Below are 14,155 nucleotides of genomic sequence, written 5' to 3'. Positions count from 1 at the left end.
CACGCCTTGTTGCTTAAAAGGAGAGACATTCCACATCGGAAACGCGTGCCCGGGCGCTAAGAGCCGCGGAGCACGCTTGGCCCAGGCAGGAAGGCACGCACGTAAAAACGCATCAAGGCTGGGGCAAGACGAGAGCGCGAAGCGCGCACGAGCCAGTGATTTGGCGATAATGCTGGGCCGACCCGATTCCTGGTCAGCGGTGGCGGCAGGAGCCGCTGGAGAACAAAGCCGTGTTCGCTCTCCCCATCCTACGGCCGATACAATACCGTTTTGTTGGCTGCCGCGCGGGAGAAACAATAAGGGCCGCCCGGAATGGTCCAAGACAGCAGGGTAGCGGATGACGCAATAATGGCCCCAAAAGGCGGTCACTCCTCCTTCCATCCGCCGCCTCGGGGTCGAGCGAGGAGGCCTCTGGGCGCGGTGGTTTCCTCCGCCGGAGGAGGAACTATAAAATCCTCCGGACGCCTCATCAAGTGGTCATAGTGAAAGCAGCGCCGACGCATACACCCGACTGGAATACGTAGTGCACCCGACGGGACGGAAACTCAGCAACATGTTCGCCAAGGTACGTGCGTCCACGTGCGTCGCCGGCGACACTCATCACGAGGGACAGTTCTTGCCTCGTGGTGCGCGGTCTGGCCGTGGTGCCGTCGTGCCGCGCCCACTTCTCGCTCCAGCCGCCAACAGCTTGGCACTATGCTCTGGGTGATGTCTAACCCCCCTAGGCGATGTGTTGCTTGTACGGCGCTGCCGCGACGATGAGCACGTTGACGCGAATGATGTGAAAAATGCGTGCAGCTGTCCACTGCATTAGCACGTAAATCTGCAGCGCAGGGGGAAGGGGCACCGTGCTTCCAGTGTGGTACCAACTGACTGCTTCGACAGCGATCTGGTCTTATGTATCAATTACATTAAGTATATTTAGCTGCAATACTTCAAGCGCAGGTTATGGGATATAAATGAAATACAAACACGAAATTTAGGAGCGATACGATACCCCCCGTATCCGTTACTGGACATAACGAATAACCTTGGGAATATGGGAGTCTTGCATTGTGTTTTGATGGTGTGTACATTTATAGTAGTTAACCGCATTGGGGCGACGCTCATGATTCAGTCTATGGTTTAGCTGTGTGCATGACCGTAGTGCCCGTTATTGTTGTCGGTCGCGATGACGAAGATTAAAAGTACGCATAGTTAATGCTACGTTGCCCCCTAATAACGCTGCCCCGAACTCACTTTTAACGTAAATCATCAATTCAGCCTGCTGCACCATTCTTTCCGCTCTGATTCTTTTGCTATTCAGCTGTTGATTATAGATAACTGAGAAAGGCTTCTCAATTCTTTCTTAGAAGGCATTAAAGTTACAGTAAGGGCAAATTATATATCATGCGAGGCCATTGTATTTCCTTTTTGATCTGGTGTTAGTGCTCGATTACCTAAAAAAGATAAGTTACTTACGAACAAAAAAGCAAGTCCCTTTATTTTATTTAGTACCCAAACTGCAGAATTGATAATGTCATTCAGTGACGACGTAGCTTTGGTAGTTTCGCTTTTTTTTTGGACACTATCCTTCTCTAGAGCAAAATTCTTGAAAAGGTGTAAGTTTGTGCTCTCTTTAATTTTCGAGCAGGCTGCAATAGATTTCTTTTTGCAACTATATCAGATGCTGCAATAACTATTGAGGCCACACGAGCGTCCTCAGAAAATTGAACGTGACAGTCGACAGCTTTGCGTGGTTTTTGTGTCTCTCTTTTTGTGCATACGAGAAGGCTCGTAACACTTATCTGTTCGCTACATTTAAAGTACCATCCACAACTTCTGCTTGACCTAATTTTTCCCTTTAATACCTGTCTAAACACATTTTGAAATGCCGAAGCACTTCTGTGCGTGAACTGTAAAAAAAACACACAAAAAAAAACACGAGTATATCAAAGAACGCACGTCGAGCTGTCGAAGTTACCCGAGCCGTGATGACGCCAGCAGCTATATGTATTCTTTCTGGTTGCCGTAATGGTCTCGCAGGAAATGATATCTGAAGGGTGCTCGCTTCAAGGTTGGAGTTGTCAACCTATCGAGGAATAGCTTTGCCGAAATTTGAATTTCGCGCTCGGAAAGCTCAGCAAATGTGACTGGCCACGTCAAGTTATATAACTTGTCATTTGATGAACTGCCCACTACTGCAATATGTGAGCGCAGTGCAGCTCCTCTTATGTCCCGCATGTGTCACCTGTTGTTCTTTACAAAACTAGCAGCTATCTCCTTCGAGCGCCAGGGACAAAGCAAGCACTTTCTACTTATTTATTTTTCTTCCTGCTTTGCACCTTAGATAAGCTGAGATGCTGCTTAAAAACTTTAAAGCTCTTGTAGCTAGCATTCAAGTCCATGGCCGAATTTATTTAGAGCAAAATAGAAATATAAGCTAGAACCTGAGTTGTTCACAACAAAGTTCCAAATCCTCATGATCAAGCGTCTTTCCTGCTGCATGTATGGGTTCAAATGTCTACTTATAACACTTTCACTTTCAGGCCAGTAATAAAGAGAAGTATCTGGGGTGGTGAATAAAATTGCATGGCGAATGAATTCGGCTGCCAGAAAAGTTCGTTGAACTTGGATATACCTCTTGCGCTCCTCGCGTTAGCTTCTGCATCGTTGGAAGGCATAATATCGCAGTGTTCTATGCCCCGGATACGCGCTTCCCGATTCATCCGGATTGGCTTGGCTTAGCGCCCTTGCATGTCTTATCCGTCCATCGCCCTAAACTGTACCTATACTGCGGCTAAACACGCAAAAATAAAAATAAAAAGAAGTGGTACTAATTTTCACGGCTTCCTTTTTTTTTCCCGGGAACTACCGTGTGTCCTTACCATGTCGATGAGAAAACACTCAAACTTTTGGACAAGACACGATAGGAACACAGTACCTGTGGCCTGTCTCTTTCTGGCGTGCAGTCCGAAAATTGTAGGATGTTTTATCAACGTGGTTACCAAACCGACTCGGCCAGCTTTTCATTTTTCTGATCTTTACTACGGATATATATATAATATAGCTCGGAGCATTTCTGTGTGCAAAATAGTTTCAGATACTTCAGTCAAAGCTATGTAGATGAGATTACAAGCTTGAGAGCTTTGAGATATTAGCATGTAATTGATTGCCAACTACAACGCAGTGCAACAAGGTTTGAACGGCAAAACGACATGCTATAATTGCATCCGCTGCTCTTCCATCATAATAAGTAAAATACATAGTAGTGGTGGTAGTTAGGGTGGTGTTGCAGCAGGCGGGGTAAGCCTGGCGTGCTTGACTGGCAATTATTCTGCCTTAGCATCTCGTACCTTGTTAGCAAGGGTGTGTCACCAGATGTTGACCAACTCCTTGTCTCGAAGAAAGACAATAAACAGGTGTATAACTCCCTTCCTGATTTATTTTCTTCCGGTGCAGTTCGCAACCCTCAGTAACTATTTCTAGGCACTTGCGCCGGTCTTCAAGCACATACAACTCAGGTGGCGTGTACGTAGTGTATTCACTGCAGGTGTGGAAGGTGATTTGGGACAGGTGAGCTACTCGATGTCCTTGACTAGACTTTTCAGCCACCCGATCTCGTCACTCTTTTCGTGGCAGATGTCTGAACAGTTTGTCTCCCTGTCCTTCCTCGGTTCAGTGAGATTGATAAATTGCACTCGTGCAACACTGTGTTCAAAAGATTGCCTCCCGCATGCATGGACTGTTTTGGTAGAGCGATGGAATGCAGCTTATGTACAAGAACAAGCTTCGCTCCCTCACACGACGAATATTATTCTTTATACGACCAGCCACGCTGCACATGTTTTAGCTAATGTTAGTACGCGCACTTAAAAAAATTTAATTATGGGATTTTACGGGCCAAAACCACGATCTGATTATGAGGCACGCTGTAGTGGGGGACTCCGGAATATTTTGGACCACCTGGGGTTATTTAACGTGCACCTAAATCTAAGTACACGGGTGTTTTCGCATTTCGCCCCCATCGAAATGCGTAGTTCGCGCACTGCCTACCAACGAGTGGTATCAGACAGTGCCCAGCTGCCACTAGCCGTGCATTTCGGCTCTGCACAAGGCCGCAAATGTATGTAGGCACGTATGCGACTGTTTAGTGCGCTCTTGGTTCTATTGTAAAAAGGGATCATAGCAAAACGTTTATATAAGAGACCATTCTCTAAAGAGACCAAGAAGGAAAGAATGACATTGTCTGACCTGTCATTCTTTCTTTTTGCTAAATTTTTAACGCGAAGCATTGTTTTGCCTTATCCCACGCACTTAGCGGTAGGTAGGTAGGTTTCGGTAGTCATATAGGCATAGTTTCGGGCCTCTTCAATAAAAAGAATACGTGCCTGATAGTGGGACCAAGCGTTGGTCTCTCAGCACAACAACCAGACGCTGTAACCGTTAGGCCAAAATCGCACGTATACTTCACTCGGGGCATTGTCAACTAGCACTTTGAAACTATATACGGGCGCGTGCGCTCTCTCCAATTTTCATTGGGTCACAGATGCAGTATAAAACGAGCGAATAATAGTTAACCTTAGCACTGGCTTTCGCGTGTGTCGTGCCACGTAGCTACAAGTTGCTTATGAAAGCGTACCAATTTCTCCCCTTCTTGCCCTGTGGCAGCTAGCACTTTGAGACGCTGCATTAGACTGCACCACCTTCGGGATCAGCCCACCTTTAAACGTCCTTTCCTCGTAGCCGCTAGCGCTAAGTCGACGCGTTGCGACGCTGTTACGCCTTGTTGATCGGTCCAAGTCGTGATGAAACGTTTCTTCCCCGGCGTAAAAAAAAATTATGCAGAAATTCCACTGGAGTTGTCTAAGTATGTGCAAGCATTGTGCCACGTGCTCATCTTCATGCAGCTCAGTGTCATTATCAATCTTATCAAGCTTGAACTGACCAGTATAAACCCTTATCAGCCCTTATCGGTCATTATCAACCTTATTGCAATCGATCCGATCATTATCAACTCTTATTTGTCCTTATCAACCTTATCGGATATGATCCTACCCTTATCGGTCTTTATCAACCTTATCGGACTTGATACGACACTTACAAACCTTATCAGAATTACTCTATTTTAAGCCGTTATCGCTTTTTAGCACCTTATCCATCCCCGTCGAACCATTATCAACAGTGATAGGACCTATATAACCCCTCATCACTCCTTATTATATTTATCAACGTATTGACTGCTTATCTGTCTGTGCTGCGCGGGGCGAAGCGCATGAGCCCTCGGAGATGGGTGGTATTTCGGTCGGTGAAGGAAGGCCCCAACGGAAAGCGCATCCCGCTACCACCGAAACGCATTCGGAATGTGGCGTGTTTGGCGTTAAATTTTGGCAAAACCGGAATTCACCTGATGTCTACAAGGCTCTAAGTTGGCTCTACGTGTGGTCCTAGAGGTGGCTTTTATTCCACCATCACCAAATCTTTCAACAAAGCCTTCATAGAAGCTGTTCTCTGACATTTGTTTTGTACCGCCGGTACAACACATCCACGAGCTATCCGTTTGTGGAATGACCTTCTATATAACCTTGCATCAGAGCGAGATCACGCAAAGTTTTGCGATAATTAAAAAAATCTATGGTCCAAGATCTGATGTTTTGAATTAGCCACTTCCACCATTGCCCTTGCCTATAGTGCTGTTGCCGATATGTCCGTCTTTTTTTTATCCTTCTTTCTTTTTTACATGAAAACGATCTTTTGTCAGTTGTCTTCATTCTCCGTAGAACGGTGGCCGCTGAGTTAGAATTGCTTTTTTGTTCGTTGTTGCGTTTTCATTTTTGTTTTTTCAACTATGAATGCCATTGTTACCGTCCTTGGTTTTATAGTGCATCTTGGCAATTTTTCGGGTTCATTCGCATCTTTCTGCACTAATGGATGTTTTACTTTGTTAAGGTGCTATTGAATTTTAGTATTTATGTATGTATTTACTGTACTGCCCTCCTTACAAGATGCCCCATGAGGGCTCTGTAAGGTACTTATAAATATGATTCAGATATACCATGTGGTTTTTTTAGAAGGTCCACAATTTTTAAACATTATCTGTGGCAGATGACACAATTCTAACCCTTGAACTAAGTTACCCGATGAGGCGGCCATAAGTTCTACGAGAAATCAAAATGCTTCATTAAATAATTAACATAATTAGGCTAGTAAACTTTCTAATTAATTACTTTACGGCGCGTATTTCAATCAACAAAATATAACCGGTGAGTTCCCAAGGCGTATCCACTTGTAACGAATTCTCAAGATTGCACCAGTGTCGAGATATTAAATTTCAAAGGGTCCGACGAAATGCATTGGCGTTCCAGTTACTTATTTTAGGAAAACGCTGTTTTATGCACTGAAGCACAAAAGTAACTGGAACAAGAATGCATGTCGTCGCGGCCAAGATTGAAATCGCGTACTCGAGGGGGCGGATTTTTTTTTATCACAACCATATAGAGCCTAGGAAAGCATAGGGGAAATTATCATTCGTTTTAAATTGAAATCTGAAAATGATAGTGTGAATGAAAATGAAAGTGGACAAAAACAACCTGCCGCCGGTAGTAGCCGGACCCAACGCCTCAGTCATACACGTGCGATGCTCTACCATTGATCTATGACAATGGCTGTTCCCACGGCCACATTCTTAGGCATTAATGTATGTGTAAAATGTCTGACCCTGGGAGCGTTAACTAGCGCCACTCAGAGCCATGGCAGTGGATGTGGTACATGCTTTTTACCGTTGGCGTCACGTAATACGTTAACTTTAGACTGTGAAATTTGAGCATGTCTCTACTTCTCCCCTATATCGTTTGCAGACCACCTTAAGCACAAGGCATGGTAGAAGGCCATCGTTGTAGCTATTGTTAACAGTATTGCTTCGTTGTAAGCCATTACGAGCCTCAAATACACTATAGATAATCGCATTGAAAAAATATGCATGACTACGCGTTGCCCCTGAGTAACTTATGCGACAAACAAGCGACTCCCCAGAATAAGCAACATGTCTTCATTGATGATTGCATTTTTTGGCGCAAGGGCATCTAAGGCCAAAGAGCGCCAGTTTTCAATTACAGAAATGCCTACAGTATAGCAACCCGCCTCTGCTTAAACAACAATAAGCCGTCGTTGATTGTTTGTGGGGTTTTTCTTTTTGGTATGTTCAGATCCCACCCGAACATACCAAATATTGAATAGCATGGATATATTAGTTCGGAAGACCGTAAGTCCTGTTTCTTTTTTTTCTTTTTTTTCATGAATACGCAGTGCATCTCTTCGCTCCTTTGCCTGGCAGTCACCGTCAGTGCTGGTATCGTCGCGTCTAGCGGAGGACACAGTGTGCAGCATCGGAAACAGGACGTGAGTAACGCATTGTGTAACATGGCACAAAAAATTTTTATGCCAAGGAGTATGTCCGCAGAACTTGAAACAGTTTTATTTCTTATTGCATTACGTAAAAAATTGTGGGCACATAATTTCAAAACGAAGCAGTATGCAAAAGTGTAGAGCAGCCATGGGTTACACTCAAGTACGAGTTACGAGGGCGGATGCTGCTTTGTGACCTTAAGAGAGACACCGGAAATGAACTGTGCGAAAGCAACTCTGGGCTGTACACCTGCTACTAATTTTTGAAGGCATTCTACTATAAACAACAGAATTGTGAAAGTTATCATTGCACCAAGATATTAAAACTGAAAAAGAACGCAAGCTGGACCATACGTTTTACATAACGACGAATGAATTTTTGTGGAGCGGTAAATGAAATTTTATACATTTATATAATTTCTGTTCGTGATTCACTATCCTTGCTTCAATTCTGAAACCGGCAGTTGAAATTAGCTGCAGGTTATTTAAATATGAGAAATACTATGAGGCACACTTGGGAATAGGGTTCACGCCTGCTGAGACGTGTACTCACCTGATATTGCACTCGTATCAGAGTCACATTATTGAAGGACTCGGCTTGTATCTATGCAGTGGTAAATATTGGTGACGATTCTCTCATAATGAATTTAACTTAATGCATCCAGCATAAATATTAGCAGGAAATTTGTCCTTTGCTGGAATTAGCATTGATTTGCGACCCTCAGGATGTGCTTCCATAAATGTCGGTAACCTTTAACAATGTGGTCATTACATAACTGACATTCTCCAGCAGAGCTGGCATGTTTTCAGCTATGCTATGACATATACGAGTATGACATTATACTAATGCTGCCGTCATATGCGCCTGATTCTTGTCCAGGATTACGGAAACTACCAATTCGGCTATGACATTGTTAACGGTTACGGTGCTGTCAACGGCCGTCACGAAGCTGGAGGCGCGTATGGTCCCGTGCACGGTTCCTACTACCTCGGAGACATCGACGGCCGCCACCGGCAGGTGCACTACGTGGCCGACAAGCTCGGGTTCCGCGCCGTCGTCAAGACCAACGAGCCTGGTACAAAGACCAGCGCGCCTGCGTCAGCTCCTTACGTGTCGGCCAATGGCAAGGCTGTACCTGCGGCTTCGGTACAACCGGCTCCGGTCGCCATTGTGAAGCCAGTGATCCCAGCTTACGGCGGACATCTTGGCTACGGTTACGGAGGAGGCTATGGGGGAGCCTACGGCCACGCACCCGTCGCCGCTGCTGTGGTCGCGAAGGCTGCCGTTCCGGTGGCTGCTTACGCAGCTGCTCCTCACTACGGTTACGGCAGTGTCGGTGCGCTTGGTCACGGCTACGGGCTTGGCTACGGAGGTTACGGTGGCTACGGGGGCTACGGAGGCTACGGGCATGGCTATCTGGGATAGGCAGTCGCTTCCAAACGAGCTTATTTATTGGGATCAAGGTGAGAACATTTATTTGCTGTATTACGGTTCATGACTATAGACTATAGAAGTCACATGGGTTGTGGATATCCGTGTGACCTTTAATGCGAAAGCATTATATGCCCCATTACGCGAAAATATGGTGTTGTAGTCGGCGGAGTGACCGAATGATGCTACCAAAAATGGCTGACGGCAAAGAGTAAAAACGCGTCAAGAAATACTTGGATTGACGTCAAATTTTTCAGTGAGGCTCCTGGAAACAATGTAAATTAATGCCTTTGAAAAGAAAATTAGGTAAATTTTGGTCTGGGTGGGAATCGAACCGGACCTTCGGGGTGCGAGACGAGCAAGCTTCCCGACGCCACGGCGGCTCCACGGTTCTGGTTGACTAAAGGTGTGCCTATTGCGTACGTCCTTGCGAAAGCGACCAAAGGGCCTTTAATGCTTTCGCATTCCCAGACGTAAGCAATTTTAGGTGTCTCTTCCGAATTTCTTTTTTCCAAAGTTCTTGGTGAACGCTGGGCATATTAGCTGATATAGTCTCGAGCAGTATACGCATACAAGCGCAGAAATATCTACAACCAGCTAAGCGGATTGCCACTAAAATCAAAGAATTCCACAAGGCGTTGATATCCAGACTTTGAGCAACAAAGTTTGGTGGCCCTCTCGGCCCCGTGCGTCCTAGGCTTTACGTTCGCAGTCACTCCCAAGATTCGTTCGTTCCTTCATTCATTGATTCAAATCGTGCTACTAGCCTACGTTCTGGGTCAGTTATGGGATTAAGAATGACAACAAATAGTTGCCTTTCAATGCGAGTTCATTTACTACTGACTACCTCACATTTCCGAACGTTCTGAGTGGTGGAACAAGGGATGTCTTTGGAGCCAACGTTTCAAGAAGGCGACATGTCTTCGTCATGGGCAATGTGATACAACGGGATGCAAACAAATGATCGGGCTCCACTTTTTTTTTCGTTCCTTGATTTATAGCCTACGGTTTAGTACATAAAAAAGTATACAGTGTGGGGAAGAAATATAACGTATACAATGTGAGGAATAATGACCGGGCTGTAGTTTTCCCCTCCCTCACGATATCAAGATACACAAACACCGATATAGTAAGCACGTTCAGCTAGGCTGTGAGGAAAGCTGTGAGGAAAGCTGTGAGGAAAGCTGTGAGATGTGAGTATGACTACCCGAAGGGCATACAAAGTGGTCTTTTAGCCATCAATGACCATTCATTTGGATATTCATATTTTTCATAGCCACAGGTCGAGTTACTGACATAACGTTTAATGCCTTAGGCATATTCTCTCATTTGTAAGGTGCTTTTATACAGCCGGTACATCCTTATACAGCCGGTTCAATGCACGCATGCGCACACTTCTGATGTGCCACGGTGCCTTGTGCCTTAAGACGCACAACTATAGGAATGTGATCCTATTACTATTAACCAATGGTAATGTGCAACGAGTTATTAAAATTTACGATGGGTGAACCGACAATTACCAACTGTGTTTCAAGACTGCGGTAATTTGAATTTATTGTGTTGTGACAAGTTTCTCATTTTTACTATGCTCTTAACCTATTTTTGGCTTGCTTTTATTACTTATCTTTCAGGTGACGGGGTATTTGTTAGTGTCGCAAGTGTTGCCAAAAGCAAGACTTCGTTGTTATCCATCTTCAGGTCCCGGTTCCTACATCATTTATTTGCGTGTTCCTTCACGTTTCCTGTTTTCTGTTTGTTTGTTCATGTAAATAAATGTGTTTCTGATTCTTGTAAGACATTTATCCGTATCTAACATCGTAACTATCGGAAGTGATCTTACATGAATGGGTGTTTCCAGCATAGCGTAACGCGCACCTATGTGGAGTGTTAGCGATATTATCTTGGAAGTTATAACAGTCATGCGGATCATTAAAACAGGCTGCGAGAATGTATACAAGCACAGACAAAAAAATATTTCACTCCTTTCAGTGCTCTGCGAAGATTAAAGATACTAAAAGAATTCTGGGAGGTCTGTGAAACTCGCAGAAGCTACATATCATAGACAGCAAACAGCTGTTACGCCGCCAGTAGCAGTGATGACACGTCTATTATTGCATCGACATTTAAACGTACTGGGCGTATACCATCGCAAGCCTACGGCAGGATTTGCTGATAACTTGTTTCAGTTTCTACTTGCTTGCGCCTCGTCATTGGCTTGCACGAGGCTGCACCTTTGCTATTGGTGGGACGAGCCAGTCAGCCGATTTGGCAACCCTGATGAGAAGAAATTAATATAGTCCGAGGAAGATAATCCTTAAAAAAAACATGACTCCTGGAGCATTAACAAGATATGGTGCCATGATTCCCTGCGTTTCTTGTTTCCAAATAATGGCGGTTACGCATTATGGGAGACTTGCCAAGAAGCAAGTCGCCCGGTGTTTTGTGTTTTAGCCAAAAAAAAAAACTAAAATCGAATAAAAAATTAGAAATGTAAACGTAAAGCCCAGCGAAAGACGCCCCAAGAAAGACTATGGTTGACGAAGTAAGTCGCAAGCTGTCCAAATAAAATTTCGGAAGATTCTTGCCTTGAAAATCGGCTACAGAGAAGAAAGAACGTTCAATAGAATTAAGTGCATTGAAAAAATATTACGGAAGCGACACAGCTTGACCAAATCTATATAAAAAGAAATTTAATGGCGAAATACGGCCGGGCATTTTTGAAAGAGAAATTCTAAGTTTTCTAAGAGTTTTCTCAGAGGAAGAGAAATTATTATTTAAAGAGAAACACGGATGATGAAAGTCGCGAGACGACAAGAGAATAGATTCTGTAGAATCTTGAGAGAGGGAGAAAAGAGAGAAAGAGAGATAAATGAGATGGGGAAAGGCAGGGAGGTTAACCGGAAGGTAGATATCCAGTTTGCTACCCTGCACTGGGGAAGGGGTAAGAGGAAACGCAAAGATAAAGAAAAATCCACACACATAGTAAGAGAGGGCGATAAAAAAAAAAGCACATGCACACACACACACGCAAACACACGAAGGAACTGAGGAGTGTCATAGTCGTTCAAGCAGGTCGCTTGTCCGGAGGAACCTCAGTAGCGCGCTCATCGCCTTCTGGTGCGAAGACCGCGTCAGCCGGCACTCTAAGATCATCTGCTCAGAAAGCGGCCGGTCGTCAAGGCGCGCCAGCGTCGTTACGAGCGTCTGTCTCCGGGAGCTGTAGCGGGGACAATGACACAAGATATGTTCGATTGTTTCCTCGCTGTCGCAACTATCACAGGTTGCACTGTCAGCCATTCCGATGCGGCAAGCAAAAGCATTCGTAAAAGATTCTCCAAGCCACAGTCGGCAGAGAGCAGTTGTCTCGATTCGGGAAAGTCCAGATTGAATATGTAGTCGGAGGGATGGGTCCAAGCGGTGCAGTCGAGTATACCGGAAACCTGGCGTGTTCCACATTGATCGAGTGGCATCACGCGCGAGTATACGAAGCTTTGTTGCTGCATCGGTTCTTGAAAGTGGAATGGGTTCCTTGACAGCATTTTCGTGAGCCCTCCTAGCAGCTTCATCGGCCTGTTCGTTGCCCATGATGCCGCAGTGGCCTGTGAGCCACTGAAAAGTAATATAATGTCCCTTTTCTACTAGTTGGTGATATATCTGCCTTATTTCAAGCATAAGTTGGTCTTGTGGTCCACGACGCAGAGCAGATAGCAGACAATGCAGGGCTGCCTTCGAATCAGTAAATATACTCCATTTTCGTGGAAAATCTTCATGAAGCATGTGAAGGGCGCTGCGAAGTGCAGCAAGCTCCGCAACAGTCGATGTTGTTCGGTGACAAGTTTTAAACTGAAACGTCGCGGCTTTTTCGGGGAAGATCACAGCTCCTGTAGATCCGTCAAGAGTTGTCGAGCCATCAGTGTAAATGTGAAGGTGGTCCTTGTATGTCTCGTGCAGCATGAGTAGAGATAGCTGCTTGAGAGCTGGTGACGAGAGTGCTGCTTTTGTTGTGACTGGATAATCTTGACTTATCGCGATTGTTTCCGCTGTCGACGAATCCAAGACAAATCTGAGTGCCTGTGCCTGAGCACTCTCGATTGTGCGGAGTTTGCTTCTGCAGGTATTGCTAAGTACAGGTAAGCTGTAGCTCAGATAGCCGAGAAATAGCGCTCTGTAGAGTTGTAACATCGCGTGTACATACGTTCCCCATGTCTTTCCTCCAAGAAATTCAAAAATGTGTGAAATGGCCGTTAGGCGTTTCTTCAGGTAGGCCACATGAGGACTCCAGCTGAGGTCTCGATCAATGATCACCCCTAGGAACGCGACCAGCGCACATTTCTCAGGTGAAATCTGGAGGACTTGTTCGCTAAGATACGCCGATACTGAAGTCGCGGCTTTTTGAAGCGTCGTGCGCACCTGAGGACGTGTTACACCTGACGTCCACACGCAGATGTCATCGGCGTACATTGATATCTGGACAGCATTTGGTATGCGTTCCACGAGACCGACAAGAACAAGGTTGAATAGTGTGGGGCTCAAGACGCCACCTTTGGGAATCCAATCCAATTGGGAAACCAACACCACGGTATATGTAGTGTCGTGAGGTCGGACCGTCATCGGTCTGCACAAAAAAAGACCTCATGTGTAAGTAGTTGCGGATCCGCCGGTACACTCGGCCACCAAGGCCGACCGATTCAAGAGCGCCAAGTATGGCGTCATGAGCAACATTGTCATAAGCTCCCTTTACGTCGAGAAATATGGCGACAGATAACCGTTTCAATATCTTTTGATGCTGGACATAAGTGACCAGATCGATGACATTATCAATGGAGCAGCGGAGACGTCGAAAACCGGCCATAGCGTTTGGATAAACTTTGTGGCGTTCCAGGTACCACTCCAACCTGGCAAGGATCATGCGTTCCATCACCTTCCCTACGCAACTTACCAGTGCGATTGTGCAGTATGACGTGAGCTCTAGCGGTGACTTGCCAGGTTTGAGTAGTGGCACCAGACGGCTTGTCTTCCATTCCTGAGGGACATTTCCATCACCCCAGGATTCATTGAATATATCCAGCAACGCATTTCGTGCTCTCTCACCCTAATGGCACAAGATGTGGTACGATATGCCATCCGGTCCAGGAGACGACGACCGACTACACAAAGCAAGAGTGGCATCATGCTCCTCGGTCGTGAAAGGCAGGTCTATGCGTGAATCCCGTGGATGGGGCATGATGCTATTAGTGCCAAGGGCGCCTGTGTACGTTGATTGATCTGCAATCTTTCTGCAAAAATCTTCCGCAACCTCGATGTTCTCTCGACGTTGGAAAAGTGCCAGGGCTTTGAATG

At 45.5% G+C, this 14,155-nt stretch overlaps 1 protein-coding gene across 1 annotated transcript; it reads left to right on the top strand.

The window, feature by feature from the left end:
• The first annotated feature begins 444 nt into the window (after positions 1-444).
• Positions 445-10,547, top strand: LOC119460912 (adult-specific rigid cuticular protein 15.7). Its single transcript, XM_037722079.2, has 4 exons — positions 445-565; positions 7,285-7,377; positions 8,264-8,847; positions 10,447-10,547. The coding sequence occupies exons 1-3, from the start codon at positions 554-556 to the stop codon at positions 8,807-8,809; spliced, it is 651 nt and encodes a 216-aa protein (XP_037578007.1). The 5' UTR covers positions 445-553; the 3' UTR covers positions 8,810-8,847; positions 10,447-10,547.
• Positions 10,548-14,155: the final 3,608 nt, after the last annotated feature.

This window comes from Dermacentor silvarum, chromosome 1, assembly GCF_013339745.2.
Source record: "Dermacentor silvarum isolate Dsil-2018 chromosome 1, BIME_Dsil_1.4, whole genome shotgun sequence".
NCBI classification, from domain to species: Eukaryota; Metazoa; Arthropoda; class Arachnida; order Ixodida; family Ixodidae; genus Dermacentor; species Dermacentor silvarum.
This window is presented reverse-complemented; position numbering and strand designations above follow the sequence as displayed.

What these genes read in the sequence shown, in the direction of transcription:
- LOC119460912 (XM_037722079.2), top strand. An exon ending in TGCAGCATCGGAAACAGGAC is followed by an intron (nt 7,378 to 8,263) that starts GTGAGTAACGCA and finishes ATTCTTGTCCAG; the next exon opens with GATTACGGAAACTACCAATT.